The sequence below is a fragment of the Vipera berus genome (assembly GCF_964194415.1).
Source record: "Vipera berus genome assembly, chromosome: 13".
Lineage (NCBI taxonomy): Eukaryota > Metazoa > Chordata > Lepidosauria > Squamata > Viperidae > Vipera > Vipera berus.
Genome location: NC_138216.1, coordinates 7,155,380 through 7,172,539, shown reverse-complemented (window position 1 = coordinate 7,172,539; position 17,160 = coordinate 7,155,380). Strand labels below are relative to the sequence as shown.

The 17,160-nt window shown below is 44.7% G+C and overlaps 1 protein-coding gene across 1 annotated transcript in view; it reads left to right on the top strand.

The window, feature by feature from the left end:
- Positions 1-2,937: 2,937 nt before the first annotated feature.
- CPPED1 (calcineurin like phosphoesterase domain containing 1) overlaps positions 2,938-17,160 on the top strand; it is a 34,011-nt gene continuing 19,788 nt past the window's right edge. Inside the window, exons 1-2 of the mRNA XM_081338286.1 lie at positions 2,938-3,109; positions 9,212-9,430. Coding sequence (XP_081194412.1) covers positions 3,043-3,109; positions 9,212-9,430 — 286 coding nt within the window. The 5' untranslated portion in view covers positions 2,938-3,042. The remainder of the gene's footprint in view (positions 3,110-9,211; positions 9,431-17,160) is intronic.

Genomic DNA, 17,160 nt, shown 5'->3' with positions numbered 1-17,160 from the left:
TATTTTTATTTTAATTCCATTTATATCCCGCCCTTCTCCGAAGACTCAGGGCGGCTTACAAGCTTAGCAGTAGCCTTCATTCTATGTATATGCCTGCTTATTAGGGCTTTCACACACACCCCAAGCAGCATTATTACAAAGTCAGCTTAATTGCCCCCAACAATCTGGGTCCTCATTTTACCTACCTCGGAAGGATGGAAGGCTGAGTCAACCTTGAGCCTGGTGGGACTCGAACCTGCACTAATGGCAGGCAGCAAGTACACCAACCATTTCAGAAAAATCCTAAAAATAGAATTTGACACCCCCCCCAACTTATTAGACATAATTGCAGAGAATTAAAATGAAAAATATCACAAAGATTTATGCTGAAAGTTGCAAGAAAAAAATTAAGAACAACACTGGGGGGGGGGGAAGAGATCAGATTGGGAAGCCAAAATCGAAAGATAATCTGGCAAAATACACTGGCAAAATTGACATTATATATCCATAATAGAAGTTTAAATAAGAATGACTCCCGTATATAGGACACATTACACAGCAGGAGAAATGTAGACATTTGGAATATTGTTTTTAGGAAGAAAGTTGTGAGGCCAATAAAAAATAATTAGATAAAAAGATTTAAAGAGGTATTAGTAACAGTCTTTAATGTTTAATATAAAGTATAAATATCTAGGCTGTGTTCAGCGGTTGGCAAACTCAGTGGATGGGAAAGGGGAAACATATTATTAGAAAGTGTTTCCAGAATGTTTTTACTGATGCTGATAGTTGTTGTTTTTTAAATCTTTCTTGACTGTTCCCATGCAGTGTTTTTTGCCTTTGTGCTTTATTATTCTTTGAAAAACAAGTATCTTTTTGTTTTTACATTTTGATGTTGCCCTGTTCCACCTGCAACATTAATCACAATAACAAAACTGGTTCCACAGACGAAAGAACGGATTGTTGATGAACGTCCCATGGTTAATGGTGGAAGTGTTTTTTTTTCAAAATTGGCAACTTTTAAGATGAGTGGATCCTTGTGCCCAAGACAAGAATGGAGCTCAGAGTCTTCTGCTCCCAGTCCAGCACAACCTCAATAAGAATAAATCTCTCTATAATTTTCCTGGCCACATTTTCAAAGGCAATTTATTATGACATTTCTATACGGTTCATCTTACAAAGTGACCCCGTCCTGCCTTAGGCAGGAAAGCCGGCTGGGTGACTTTGGGCCAGTCACCAGGAGACAGTGAGTTCTAGTCCCACCTTAGGCATGGAAACCAACTGGGTGACTTTGGGCCAATCACCAGGAGAAGGTGAGTTCTAGTCCCACCTTAGCAGATAAGCTGGCTAAGTGATTCTGAGCCAATCACCAAGAGACTTAAAGTTCGAGTCCTGCCTGAGTGACTTTGGGTCAATGACCAGGAGACTGTGAATTCTAGTCTTGCCTCAGCCATGAAAGCCAACTGAATGACTTTTGGGGCCAATCATTCTCTCTCTCTCTCTCTCTCTCTCTCTCTCAGTCCAGCCTACCTCACAGGCTTGTTCTGGTGGGGAAAACAGGAGGAAAGAGTATTAGGTGTGTTCGCCGCCTTGACTTACCTATAAAAATAATAAAGCCAGGATAGAATAATAACAATTAAAAATATAATCACATGACTAAAAGCACAATGAAAAATCCAATTTTAACATTAAGAAAACCAAGATCATGGCATCCGGCCCTCTCAATTCCTGGCAAATAGATGGGGAAGAAATGGAGGTAGTGACAGATTTTATTTTCCTGGGCTCCCAGATCACCGCAGATGGGGACTGTAGCCAAGAAATTAAAAGACGCTTGCTCCTTGGGAGGAAAGCCATGGCAAATCTAGACAGCACACTAAAAAGCAGAGATATCACCCTGCCAACAAAAGTGCGTATAGTCAAGGCTATGGTCTTCCCAGTTGCAATGTATGGCAGTGAAAGTTGGACCATAAGAAAGGCTGAGCGCCAAAGAATTGAGGCTTTTGAACTGTGGTGCTGGAGAAGACTCGTGCGAGTCCCTTGGACTGCAAGGCGATCAAACCGGTCACTCCTAGAGGAGATCAACCCTGACTGGTCTTTAGAAGGCCAGATCCTGAAGCTAAAACTCAAATACTTTGGCCACCTAATGAGAAGGAAGGACTCACTGGAGAAGAGCCTAATGCTGGGAAAGATTGAGGGCAATAGAAGAAGGGGACGACAGAGAATGAGGTGGCTGGATGGAGTCACTGAAGCAGGAGGCGTGAGCTTAAATGGACTCCAGAAGATGGTAGAGGCCTGGAGGAACGTTGTCCATAGGGTCGTGATGGGTCCGACACGACTTCGCAGCTAACAACAAAAAAATCCAGTTAAGAACCAGGTTAAAATTCAACCTTGCCTTCTTTCCAGGGCTGATTGAGAGAGAGAGAGAGAGAGAGAGAGAGAGAGAGAGAGAGAGAGAGAGATATGGGGGGGGAGGCCCCAACTCCCCAGCTGACCTCCCTGCTAAGGCAAGCCCAGCGCTCCCACTGGTCCACTTTCAGCCCAGCGCCTTTAACCACTACACCCAACTGCCTCCCCGACGAGTAGGAGGTCACCCCAATCTGCTTCCTGTCTCACTGTCTTTTGCAAAGGGAGCAGCCGCCTCTGAGCACCAGCAGAGCGCTCCTCCCGCCCCAGCCCAACCCATGCAACTCCTCAAAGTAGGAACCAATCTTGTTGTAGGCGTCGCAATCCTGCGTTCGCAACACGAGGAAACGCCAAAGAAATGCAATGCCAGAAATGCATTTTCCCAATGCAAGGAAATGCATTCTCCCAATGCAATGAAATGCAATGAAATGCAATTCCCCCCAGCGCCGAAAAGTTCAGCTCCCCCACCCTGGGTTCCAGGGGTGGGGGCAACCTGCTCCGCCCCAGCCCCGCCCCTAGCTTCCTAGACCACGCCTCCCCCATTAGCCTTCGCCCCCTCGCCTGCCAAATTCCTGACTTTTTCCTCCGGCTCGTTGTTTTTTTTATTAAGGTCTGCGTTTGATCCCCGGCAAGGAAGGAGGGATCGGCCTGCTTGCGCTCCTCATGGCTGAGAAAGGGCAGAATGAGTTGCTAAAAGCCCGAAACAGGACCTTGAGCGTCTTCCGTGAAGGTATAATTAGAGATTTATACATTGCATTCCCGAGATTAAATTTTGCAATCGCTTCCGTATATATGCAAAGCGGCGGAACCTTGGCGAGCGGAGCGCGGCTGGCCCGGAGGCTTATCAGCGTCGTACTGCTGGACACTGGGGGACCGAAATAGGCTTGCACCGACGTCAAGGGAAAGCAAGCGGGGAGTGGGAAGCGTGATTTTTCCCGTGCATTTGACGCAATGGGAGGGAAGAGTTCTGGGGGCCAAATGTTGCAGCGTAGCAACTCAGTCAGGTTTCCCTGGGTTGGTTGGGGATAATGGACATTGTAGTTCAGCCAGTCCAGCTAGTTCGAAGGGGTGGAAGGATCAACTCTTGGAAAAGGAGAAGGCATGAGTTTTTAATAATCCTTCCTGACTCTTCAGACTTGCTAGATCAGGGGTCTTCAAAATTGGCCCTTTTATGATTTTGTGGACTTCAACTCCCAGAATTCCTCTGCCAGTTTGCCTGGCTGAGGAATTCTGGGAGTTGAAGTTCACAAGTCATAAAAGGGCCAAGTTTGAAGACCCCTGTGCTAGATGATGATGCTGACTCCTGCCTTGTCTCTTCTTCTCCACACCTTCCCTCTGCCCAGAAATTAGTGCGGGTAGTCCTCGACTTACGACCAACAATTGAGCCCAAACTTTTTGTTGCTAAGCGAGACATTGGTTAAGTGGGTTTTTGCCCCATTTTACAATCTTTCTTGCCATAGTTGTTAAGTGAATCACTGCAGTTGTTCAGTTAGTAACATTGGCTTCCCCAATGTCAGAAGGTTGCAAAAGCAGACCCCATGACTTGAAACCGTCATTAATATGAACCAGTTGCCAAGCGTCCAAATTTTGATCAATGTGACCACGGGAATGCTGCAATGGTCATAAGTGTGAGAAATGGTCAGAAGGCACTCTTTTCATTTTGAACGGTCACTAAACAAATGGCTGTAAGTCGAGGTACTTACAAGTAGTACCCTTGCTTGCACAGGAAAGGATTAGGCCCACCTTGTTCCTTCCCAGATGGAAGAAGAAGCAAAAGAGGGGAAAACAAAGATTGTGGGCACCTGCCCAGCCTAATCTCTGTGGAGGGACCGGATGGAAGCATAAAATAACGCAAGTTCTCATGCCATACAAAACTTTACCAAGGTTAACACTCAACCAGTTTAGCAACTGCAAAGGTGTCCACTCACCTGCCATGGTTGATTGGTTTGCCAACTATCTCATGGAGAATTGCAGAGCTTCACCTTGTTGAATATTTTCCTGGAAGATAGTTGGTGTGAAAAGTAGAAGAGTCTGGTGATAACTTTTTTGAAACTTAATATATTTACTATCCCTAAATCCTATTGCTATAGAACCCAAATTTTTTTTTCAACATTTTATATATATATATATATAAACCACAGTTGTTACTGCAGTTGAGACAGCTAAGAAATGGATTGATTAAATACATATTTTTTTAAAGAAATGTTAAGGTGTTATCTAATGCAAGAGTGTGATTTTGGATTTTAGGAAAATGTGTAGTTAAAACTATTTAGGCACTTTTCATTCTCAACATTCTAGCGTAGTTACCTCAATCTTTTGGCTAGTGAGTAACAAACCCACCAGTTACAGAAATAAATAGAAATCAATGTGATTGCATCTGGTTGTCTTCTTACTGTGTAATTTTCTGACAATTTAATCTGACTGAATTCAGATAATGTATGGACAAAATTGCTGCAGTGCCTGTCAAGAACAGCAACTATAAAAAGATACTTCCCTGTATATTAAATTGCTACACACCTTAATATTTTATTTACTCATTTCACAGAAGAAGCTCTCAAAATTCTACTTCCATATTTAGTAACTAGTGTCTGTGTGTTTTACAGCATGTTGTGCTCAGATTAGTTTATATCACAATAAAAAATAATGAAACATAGTGATGTATGTTTACACTTCTGAAGAACAATGATCAAAAAGTACAGAAATTTTAAAGTTGAAATTGAGTATTACTATTATACTCATGCTCTTAGCAATAATGAGGCTTTCACACTTTCCCATATACTTTAGTTTGTAATGTAAAAATACAGTAATGCTAAACTCATTTTTGTTTGTTATTCTTTGAAATTACCACTTGTAGCAGTGGCAAAACTTGTAAATAAATGTTGCACACAAGGAAATCAGCACCGTGCGTTTGAGAATGTTAAGGACGTTGCCAGTTTTAATATTTAGACCTTTCGGGTGAATTGGCTTTAAAATGATATAATTAATTGTAACACAACTAGGGGTTTCCAAAAAAACATATGTTTAGCTCACTTGTTTCCAGAAATCTTGATGTTAAATCACAATGAATCTGTTGATCTTTGGAACTAATACACTGGATTATTTCCCTGTGAAGACTGTTCTGCCTATACTTGGGAACAGTGTGTGTGTTACCTTGTAGTGGATAATAGTTTTTCAGTTCAAGGAGTCTTTTGCTGTGAGGTTAAAAAAAGAATTAAGTAAATTCATCTGGGCTGATATTCAGCTCCTACTGTCTTAATTCCATCAATGCTGTACAGTTATCTTCACTAGAAGTCATCGCTGGCCCACCTGTGTCACTTTGCTTACTTTTAATCTTTTTGAAATTGTCTAAACTGATGATCGCTACTGTACAGGTAGTCCTTGATGTACGCCTACAATTGAGCCCAAAATTTATGTTGCTAGGTGAGATATTTGTTAAGTGAGTTTTGCCCCTGTAATGTATTGGGATATTTTGGGATAATTGCTAAGCACATTGATTTGTGCTTTAGATTGTAAGCCGCCCTGAGTCTTCGGAGAAGGGCGGGATATAAATGGGATTAAAAATATATATATATTTACTCGAACTACATGTCTGTTTGAATGCTGCTTAAGGTTGCTCAATGGTGTGTCTGTGTAATGGTCACTGACTAAGCCAGACTTACTGTCTCCAAGAAGATCATTGGATGATTTGGGGCAGGATGATTTGGGGCAGGAACCTATTGGCCGCCGCCTAGTGGCCAACCGTATAAGTAGCTGCACAGCAGCCTCTGTTTCAGTTCTGTTCCTGTTTGCCTCAATAAAGCAATGTTTGCAACCTGCCGTCTCACTTATTGCCTGCAAAGAACCGGCTACACAACAGCCCCATTTGACGACCTTTCACGCCACAATTATTATGTGGATTACTGCAGTTGTCAAGTTAGTGGTGGAGCAGTGGGCTAATGCCTCCTTAAGTAACACCAGCTGCCTGCAATTAGTGCAGGTTCGCATCCCACCAGGCTCAAGGTTGACTCAGCCTTCCATCCTTCCGAGGTAGGTAAAATGAGGACCCAGATTGTTGGGGGCAATAAGCTGACTTTGTAATAATGCCGCTTGGGGGGGAAAAGCCCTAATAAGCAGGCATATACATAGAATGAAGGCTATTGCTAAGCACATTGATTTGTGCTTAAATTGTAAGCCGCCCTGAGTCTTCCGAGAAGGGCGGGATATAAATGGGCTTAAAATAAAATTTAAAAAAAATAGATAGTTAAGTGAAACTGGCTTCCCCATTGATTTTGCTTCTCAGAAGGACGCAAAAGGGGATCACTTGATGCCCCAGGACACTGCAACTGTCATAAATATGAATCACTTGCCAAGGACTTTTGATCACGTGACCACGGCAATGTTGTAAATCAAGGACTGCCTGTATCTGTGCTAAAATTATCCAGGTTTTTAAGAAAAGCCTCCGTGGTTTTTTTTTATGATGATGATGATGATTTGAAATTTATTTTATTTATACAGCGCTTTTTAATGCTACCGTATGGCAGATAGGATTCTTGGCAACGTGCACGTAAAATGATAAAATGCCACTGACTAGGCTGGCTGGAGAATTCTGGCAATTGGAAGTGCACACATCTTAAAACTTGCCAAAGTTAAAAAAAATACTGAGTAAATCTCATTATCAGGAGACAGGCGTGCAAAGTAATTTTGCTTTAGCACCTCTAGTGCTTAGTATTGCGAAAATGCTAGAATTCCTTAATTTCTTCCTCGTCCTTTTTTTCAATGTGGTTTCCCCCCCCCCCACCTTTTCTTGAAATCTTCAAAATGTTCGAAATTAAAAAATCCCTCCTATTTTTTAAACTCATGCATATTCAAATAAATACATTCCTTTCTCTTTACCAAATGTTATTTACATAAATTACATCAATGAAAAAAGTGACTTATGGCCGGTTTTTACACTTATGACCCTTGCTGCATCCCCATGGTACACATGATCGAAATTTGAGCACTAGTCGTAAGTTGAAGGCTATCTGTACTTCAGTCCTGAGAAAGCAGAATAGAATAGAGCTGAAAGGGACCTTGGAGGTCTTCTAGTCCAGCCCCCTGCTCAAGGAAGGAGATCACCTACACCATCTCAGACAAGTGACTTGTCTAGCCTCTTCTTAAAAATCTCCAGTGATGGAGCGCCTACAATTTCTGGAGGCAAGCTGTTCCACTGGTTGACTGTCCTCACTCTCAGGAAGTTTCTCCTTAATTCTACTCTTTGATCAGTTTCCAACCATGCTTTGGAGCAGGGGTCTTCAAACTTGGCCCTTTTATGACTTGTGGACTTCAACTGCCAGAATTCCTCAGCCAGCAAAACTGGCTGAGGAATTCTGGGAGTTGAAGTCCACAAGTCATAAAAGGGCCAAGTTTGAAGACCCCTGCTTTGGAGAATAGCTTGTCTCCTGGCAGCCCCTCAAATACTGGAAGACTGCTATCATGTCTTCCCTATTTCTTCTTTTCTTTAGACTAAAGTCCTGCAGCCGTTCTTCGTGTGTTTTAGTCTCCAGCTCTTGGATCATCTCTGTTGCCCTTCTCTGAAATTTTTCCAAACTCTCAACCTCTTTTTTGTGATATGGTGACCAAAATTGGCTGCGGTATTCCTGGTGTGGTCTTACTAGGGTTTTATAAAGCGGTAGTAATACTTCGCATGATCTTGATTCTATGCCTCTGTTTATACAGCCCTGTATAAGTGGAAGGCCTGAGGGAAAAAAAATTAAAATTACCCTACTTTGATTAGGTTTGGTATAAGATGGGTCAGAAAGAGAGAGAGAGACACTTTCCAGATTCTGTTATTTTACCCTACAACATTTTTTTTTTAAAAAAAGAGAAACATTCTTAAAATCCCTGCCATCTCTTGTTTCTTGATCTGGCTTCCCATGAAAGTCTGACTAACTGAATTTACTAAATTAGCAAATCAAGAAACAGCATGAGGCATTGTCAGTCCGCAGCTCTTTCCAAAGTTTGTTTATCGCATTTTAATGAGATGATGCTTTTGGACAACATTTGCTAACTAGTGCTGAGAATATAAAGGGATATGGCTGTAAAACAATGCTGGGTGTCAAATCTGGAAGGCTCCAGTGCCCGTTTCACAGTTTTGTGAACATGTCTGGTAAACAAGCACCCTGTCAAATTCTATGATCATGTCAAGCTGAGTCCTTAAGCAATAGTTTACTAATAAGCTACAAGGAGTGGATTCCTACTGTAAGCTAAATCACAATTAAACAGGTTCTTGGGCATTTAAGTGCAGCAGGTAAATCCAGTACATGGATCCTTCCAGCTTCCATGTCCAAATAGGCACAAGAATGAAACCTGTGTTTGCTACTAACCGGGTTCCGTCATGGCCTTTGCGTTTTGGAAGGGCTGTAAGTGTGTCTAAGGAGAGCTGGTTTGGTCTAGTTGTTAAAGGCACCCAGCTGGCTTTCATGCCTAAGGCAGGACTAGAACTCACTGTCTCCTGGTGACTGGCCCAAAGTCACCCAGCTGGCTTTCAAGTGTACGGCAGAACTATAACACACCATCGCCTAGAAATTAGCCCAAAGTCACCTGGCCGGCTTTCATGCAGAAGGCAGGACTAGAACTCACTGTCTCCTGGTGCAAAGTCACTCTGCCAGCTTTCATGCCTAAGGCGCAACTAAAACTCACCGTCTCCTGGTTACTAGCCTGGTGCCTGAACCACTTAACTAGACCAAACTGTGCTGACTGGGGAATTCTGGGACTTGAAGTCCACACGTCTTAAAGCTGCCAGGATTGAGAAGAAACACTGCTCTGATTAATCAGATGTTTCCCCCCCCTCCCCGTTTTATTTCATTTCCAGAAGCAGAACGGGAATGGAAGACCCCTTTCTATTTTATTCAAGGAGCGGACCCTCAGTTTGGACTGATGAAGGCCTACAGCATCGGCGACTGCAGCAGCGACGGGGACGAATGGGAAGCCGAATTGCAACTCACCCGGCAAGCTGTGGAAGCCATTAACCGCTTGAACCCCACCCCCAAATTCTTTGTCCTCTGCGGAGATTTAATACACGGCATGCCCGGTAAGGCAGTTCAAACTCTCGATCAGGAAGGATCGCGGTTTGACCCCTTTTTTCCCCAAGCTGCCTTGCAAGCAGCATGTTGTGATGGGAACTTTGTCATTGTGTTTGCTTGTTTGCTTGCTTGTTTAAGAAGAGGCATCTTCTGTATTCTTCTACTTACAACCATTTGTGTAGTGGCAGTTCGCAGTTACAACGGTCCCGGGAAAAGTAACTTATGACCGGCATTCCCACTTAACTGTTCTGTACCAGCCTGCTACCGGCCCTGCAGAAAAGGCAACCCCTTTACAAACGGCAAGAGGCTGGAATTACGTCTGCCAAATTTATTACTACAAAAAACAAACAAGACACGAACCAAGATACAGGAGCTTTGAAACACAATCTGAGCGGTTGCTTTCAGCAAACCAGCCCTCCCCACACATTCCCTTTATAAAGAGTTCAGGGCGTGGCTTCTCTCTGCCTCCTTCCGAGAAGCCCCACAGCCTTACTCTGTTTACTCCTACTTGACTGCCTCCTGCGTGGGGCGTCCTTGAACAGGGCCAGCTGTGGGTCATCTTCATCCACACTGTCAGGCTCACACAGCTGGGTCTCCATGGTGACCAAGTGGGAGGGGCCTGCCTGAGGGCTATCATCAGCAAGATCTTCAACCCCCTCAGCAAGGTCTTCAACACCCCCCTCCTCCTCTGAGTCGTCCGACCCAACTGCCGAACCCACAGGCTGACCCTGAATCACAACATTAACGACTGTTGCCGTGTCCACCTGGTCACACGATCAAACTTCAGTCGCTGGGCAATTGGCAGGTACTTAGGAGAGTTGCACTGACCGGGACTCAAGTGGTCACCACTTGCAACCTTCCCAGTTGGTTTCGGTCAAGCAAAGTCAACGGGGGGAGCTGGATTTGCTTGAGCCACGTGTTTCACTTAATGACTGCAGTGATTTGCTTAATAACCGTGCCGGGGGGGCAGGGGGGAAGAAAGGTTGTGGAAGTAGGTGTGACTCGTTTAACTGCCTTGCTTATCAACAAAATTTCTAGTCCCAAATGTGGTTGTAATTCGAGGAATGCACAGTGTGCTTCAAGGGTTAGATGGCCTATATGTTTGTCTCTGAATATGGATCTTTTTAACATTCGTATTTTACTGTGTTTTTAATCTAGGTGAAATGTTAATATATATTGCAAGTCCATGTACGATATGCCAATTAACAATAGCCCTTAGACTTATATACCGCTTCGCAGTGCTTTACAGCCCATTCTAAGTCAGCCTCTTGCCCCCAACAATCTAGGTCCCCATTTTACCCACCTTGGAAGGATGGAAGGCTGAAGCAGTGGCAATAGCACTCAGACTTATATGCCACTTTGCAGTGCTTCACAGCCCACTCTAAGCGGTTTACAGAGTCAGCCTATTTCCCCCAACAATCTGGCTCCTCATTTTATCAACCTTTGAAAAGATGGAAGGCTGAGTCAACCTTGTGCCGGTCAAGGATCGAACTCCTGGCAGTGGGCAGAGTTTGCCTGCAATGCTGCATTCTAACCACTGCGCCATTACGGCTCAAATAAATAAATAAATAAATAAATAAGTAAGTAAGTAAGTAAGTAAGTAAGTAAGTAAGTGTACAAAGAACCCAGACACACACATATGAACGTACATACATACATACATACAGGCATGTATACATATATATGTATCTATGTGTTGGGTGGAGTACCCAGTCTACCAAATATAAAAGGAGTTTGTTCTGCATTTCGCTCCAGTCTAGGAGCATCTTTTGCAGGCAAATGTCACTATTGTGAACACTGTAAATATAAGATATATATCCTCCCTGGCCTCTACTGACAGGAGTGAGGGGGAACCTGTGGCCTAAAGGTTAATACAGCTGCCTAACATGCAAGCTGCCCAGGTGCGAATCCCAGAGGGATAAGACTAGCTCAGGGGTAGGCAACCTTGGCTCTTTTATGACTCGTGGACTTCAACTCCCAGAATTCCTGAGCCAGTCATGCTGAGGGGAAAGGGAGAGGTTTCCAAGCTGAGCCACGCTGGCTCAGGAATTCTGGGAGTTGAAGTCCACAAGTCATAAAAGAGCCAAGGTTGCCTACCCCTGGACTAGCTGATGAGAGCTAAAGAGCTTGAAATAGCTATACTAGTCTCCCTCTAACTTTTTGTCAGTCACAAAATTTTGAATATGTATGTATACACACACACACACACATGCAAACATACATACATAGATTTACAAATATTTACCTACTTTTCACATAATTTTAGCCAACCAGTTTTGAGTGGGCCAAGAAGGCTTGCCGGTGGCAACTTGCCAACCCCTTTTGCCATGAAACGTCTCTGCCCAAGTCGGCTTTTGTTAAGGCTGGATTAGCAGACAGACCGTGAGCCGCGCGTTGCTCTCCTCAACACATCCGCGTGGAGTAATCTTGTTAGTATAATCAAAATCCCCACGCTCAGCCATTTCTCCATTATTGCAGTCGAGGCCTGAACGTTTCCAAATGCAATCATGGCAAGCTGGCCCCAAAGGGTGCCAGCATAAAAACCAAGCTTTTGAATTTGCCCGGCCCATTTGTTTCGTTTCGGTCTGTGGCACGCGGCGTTTCTCTGACAGGCAAATATTTTGGGTTGCGTTCTGCTGGCTCCAAAGAAAAGGGAGAGAATGAGCCGTTGCTGTTTCTATTGAAACGAAAGAGCAATGGGAAAACGGGAGCCATGGGAGAATTTGGGAAATCCAAATGGTATTTGTGGCACCAGCTGGTAGGAATACAGACTTAACAGAGTTGGAAGGGACCTTGGAGGTCTTCTAGTCCAGTCCCCTACTCAAGCAGGAGGCCATTCTAGACAAGTGGCTGTCCAGTCTCTTCTTAAAAGCCCCCAGTGATGGAGCACCCACAACTTCTGGAGGCAGGCTGTTCCACTGGTTAATTGTTCTCACCGTCAGGAAGTTTCTCCTTAATACTAGGTTGCTTCCCCCCTTGATTAGTTTTCCATCCGTTGTTTCTTGTCCTGCCTTCAGGTGCTTTGGAGAAGAGGCCCACCCTTTCTTCTTTGTGGCAACCCCCCCCCCCACCAGTCCTTCTCTTCGTTAGACTAGACCAGGGGTAGGCAACCTTGGCTCTTGTATGACTCATGGACTTCAACTCCCAGAATTCCTGAGCCAGCCCTGCTGAGGAGGAAGGGAGATGTTTCCAAGCTGAGCCAGGCTGGCTCAGGAATTCTGGGAGTTGAAGTCCATGAGTCATGAGGGGGCCATAGTTCCCCCACGCTGGCTCAGGAATTCTGGGAGTTGAAGTCCACAAGTCATGAAGGGGCCATAGTTCCCCCATGCTGTCTCAGGAATTCTGGGAGTTGAAGTCCATGAGTCATAAAAGAGACAAGGTTGCCTACCCCTGGGCTAGACATACTCAGTTCCTACAACCTTCAAGTAGAAGGCTTACTCAAAAAACCGTGGTGCATTTTTTAAATTTCTTACATTTACATTCCGTTCTTTCCTCCAAGCTGCACACGCTGGCGTAGAATCGCCCCTGGGTTTTCTCCTTGCAAGGTAGGCTGGGGAGGGGGAGGGAGGGAAGGTGGGGGAGGGCTGAGGTTGTCACGAACTCATTCCATCAGCAAGAGAGTAAAATCAGTGGGGGAGCAAGATTCATTGAACATCTGCGGTTACGAATATCCCAACTGCAGGGATTTCCCCCGTGGCAAGAAAGGTAGTAAAATGGAGCGAAATGTACTTAACAGCGGTCTCGCTTAGCAACGGGAAATTTTGGGCTCCACCCATTGGGGGTCAGAAATTGAGGACTAGCTCAGCTGCTCCTCACCAGCCTTGTAAATATAACAAAGTCTTTGGCTTTTAAAGACGCCTGGGAGAACTGCAGCCAAAAAAAAAAAAGCGCAGCATCATCAGCTAAAGTGGGCTGCAATCAAGCAAAACACTTGGAGCCGTTTATGAACCCGTTAAAGGGACTAAGTAATCAGCGTCAGTGTCTTCCGTTATGTAAATGGTGATTAAATGGGGAGGGGTGGTGTTGCGCTTGGATTGTTGTTATCATTACTAGTACGGCAGGGATGGGCTCCCCCCCCCTCCCCCTTTCCTCTTGATTGTATGGATGTGTGTGACGATACCAAGAACAATCGGCGCGTGCTATGGCAGGACCAGATCGGGTGTGTCGTTCTGGCTTTGCGGCCTGGAACACTGCCGCACAGCGTCACTCCTTGGTTATTAAGCGTTGGCCATGCTCTGCAGGCGTTGGGGTGCTCATCGAAAGTCTTAAGAAGCTTCCCTTCCACGAGGGGGACCTCCAGATTGGTAGGTGTTCAATTGCAGTAGTTGACCTTCCACGAGGGGGACCTCCAGATTGGTAGGTGTTCAATTGCAGTAGTTGACCTTCCACGAGGGGGACCTCCAGATTGGTAGGTGTTCAATTGCAGTAGTTGACCCTTCTGGGGTCCTCGGTGCCCTCTGAGCTGGGTGGTTTTCTCGCAGATGTTTCACTGCCCAACTAGGTGACCTCACCAATGTTAGAACGGAGTGGGGTTTGCGAGGAGGAGGAGGAGGAGGAGGAGGAGAATTGTGGGGTCCTTGGTGTGCCCTCTGAGCTTGGCTGTTTTATTTCATACGTTTCATTACCCAACTAGGGAACATCATCAGTGCTAGAAGGCTTTGCCCTCAATTTATACGTGGTGGCTTGTTCTGTCAGTTGCGGTGGACAATGACTGTGGGGTCCTTGGTGCTCTCTGAGCTTGGGGGTTTTCTTGCAGATGTTTCATTGCCCAACTAGTGCTAGAATGGAGTGGGGTTTGCAGAGAGGAGGAGGAGAGTTGACCTGCTGGGTCCTTGGTGCTCTCTGAACTTGGTTCTTTTCTTGCAGATGTCTTGTCACCCAACTAGATAACATCATCAGTACTAGAAGAGAATGGTATTTGCAAACAGGTGGAGGACGACAACTGTGGGGTCCTTGGTGCTCTCTAAGCTTGGTTGTTTTCTTGCAGGTCTTTCATTGCCCAACTAGGTGACATCATCAGTGCTAGATGGGAGGGGGGGGCTGCTCTCTCTTTATACACCAGTGGCTTGCCGGATCAGTGTCGGTGTGAATGCTCTTGGTGGTTCCTTAATTAGGCTGTGGTTTATAGAGGAAGCCTCACTCCCTTCTAGCCCTGAGGATGCTACCTAATTGGATAATGAAACATCTGCAAGAAAACGATCAAGCTCAGAGAGCACCAAGGACCCAACAGGTCAACTCTTGGATTTTATAAATATTCTCTCCTGTTGGTAACTCTGCTTTGAAATCTCTTTTTACTTCTCCAATTGCAAGATGTGGCATAGTTCTTTAGAAGAGACGGAGCTGTCCACCATGCTTCCATGCTAGAAACGTCAACAATAGGAGGCAGGGAAATACGCAGCTAGTCCTTGACTTGCGACACTTCATTTAGTGACCAAAGTTACACAGGCACCGAGAAACAGTGTCTTAGGACCGTTTTTCACACTTACAACCATTGCAACATCATGGTCATACAGTCAAAATTCAGATGCTTGGCAATTGACTCGTATTTATGACAGATTCAGCATCCCGGGGGTCACGTGATCCCCTTTTTCGACCTTCTGACAGACAAAGTCAGGGGGGAAACCAGATTCCCTTAACAACCGTGTTGTTCACAGCGGCAGTGATTCACTTACTGACTGTGGCAAGGAAGGTCATAAAAGCGGGGGGCGGGTGGACCTGCTGTCTGAGCAACAGACATTTTGAGCTCAATTGTGGTCATAAATTCAAGCGCTACCTTCGGGTAGAAACTTTGAGCAACTAAGATGATTAAAGGCCCAGAGGCCAAAACCTATGAAGAACAATTGCAAAAATTGGCTAGGGCCAATTTAGAGAAAAGACAGACTAGGGGAGGGACATGATAGCAGGATTTCAGTATTTGAGGGGCTGCCACAAAGAAGAAGGGGTCAACTTATTTAGCAGAGCACCTGAAGGCACGACAAGAAACACTGGTTGGAAACTAGTCAAGGAGAGAAGCAACCTGGAATTAAGGAGAAACTTCCTGACGGTGAGGACAATCAACCAGTGGAACAGCTTGCCTCCAGAAATCGGGGCTGGACTAGAAGACCTCCAAGATCCCTTCCAGCTCTATTTTAACGGATTGATTTGATTGCTAACCCCCTCCCTTGAATCCAGTTGCTTCTCCTGGGGTGGCTGAAGAATCCGTTGCCTCTCAGGACTATTTTTGCTGTGATTTTCCCCTTCCTAACTTGGCAGTCCTTAATTTGCTCCCGGTAATGAGCATGATGCTGCTGGGTAAAAATGAGACCAGCTGATATTTTTTTTTAAGACAGAAAAACAGGCTGTACTTAAAGGAACAGAAGGCAGAGGCGAGAATTGATGCCAAAACCATCAGGTTAAAACAAAGCCTCTTCACTCTGGACAGCTCTCACAATGGAGCACCCGGGCGATTTTTATTAAGTTTGACACTTTATTAAAGATGGGATGTTAACGTGCTAATCAGATGCCACACTGAAAATGGAGGAGCGACGGATGTTTTTATCAGATGTTTATCAGGACTTCATTTTGTTCTTCTTCTTCTTTGCTCATAGAAGACCAGCTTGGTTCATTTTCCTTGTTGTTGTTGTTTTGTTTTGAATTTATTTTTTTGAAAAAACGAAATGTCATTCCTTTTGATTCGGCTTGTTGCGTTTTCCATTAGATGTAATTGTTGGCGAAGTTGTAAGAAAGAGGTAGGAGACCATATACGTTGCTGAAATGAATTGTTTTGCTTAAAAATGAATTAGTTAAGTCTTCGAAAGTAACGAGGCCTTAACTTAAAAACATTTGTTTAGTCCTTGACTTGCAGTCATTTGTTTAGTGCAGGGGTCTTCAAACCTGGCCCTTTTGTGACTTGTGGACTTCAACTCCCAGAATTCCTCAGCCAGGCACGCTGGCTAAGGAATTCTGGGAGTTGAAGTCCACAAGTCATATAAGGGCCAAGTTTGAAGATCCCTGGTTTAGTGTATCAAACCATTCGTCTAGTGACTGTTCAAAGTTGCAACCGCGCTGAAAAAAGTGACTCATAAGCCGTTCTTCACACTCACGTTGCAGCATCCCCGTCGTCATGTGGTCAAAATTCAGACGCTTCGCAACGGACTCATATTTATGACGGTCACAAAGTCCCAGGGTCACGTCATCCCCTTTCCCAACCTTCGGATGAGCAAAGTCAGCGGGGAAGCCAGATTCTCTTAGTAACAGCCCTGTTACTAACTGAACAACTGCAGTGAACCACTGAACAACTGTGGCAAGACGAGTCATAAAATAAGGCAAAGCTCACTTAACATCTGTCTCATTTAGCAACGGAAATTTTGGCCTTGAGACTGCAGTCATACGTTGAGGACTACCTGCAGTGGGGCACCAGCTGGCGCAAAAATTCCAGAAGTGGAATTGAACCGGTTTAAATCAAGCAATGTGGCCTCTTTGGGTTTGGAAGTCTAATGGTATGTGGAAAAGAGTCTCTCTCTCTCTTAGTCCAACCGAAACTCAGAGGATTGTTGTTACGGGGAAAATTGCAATAGCAAAAGCAGTGAGACTTATATACCGCTTAACTGGGCTTTACAGCCCTCCCTAAGTGGTTTACAGAGTCAGCATATTTGCCCCCCAACAATCTGGGTCCTCATTTTACCAACCTCAGAAGGATGGAAGGCTGAGTCCACCTTGAGCCCATCAGGATCGAACTCCTGACATTGAGCAGAGTCAG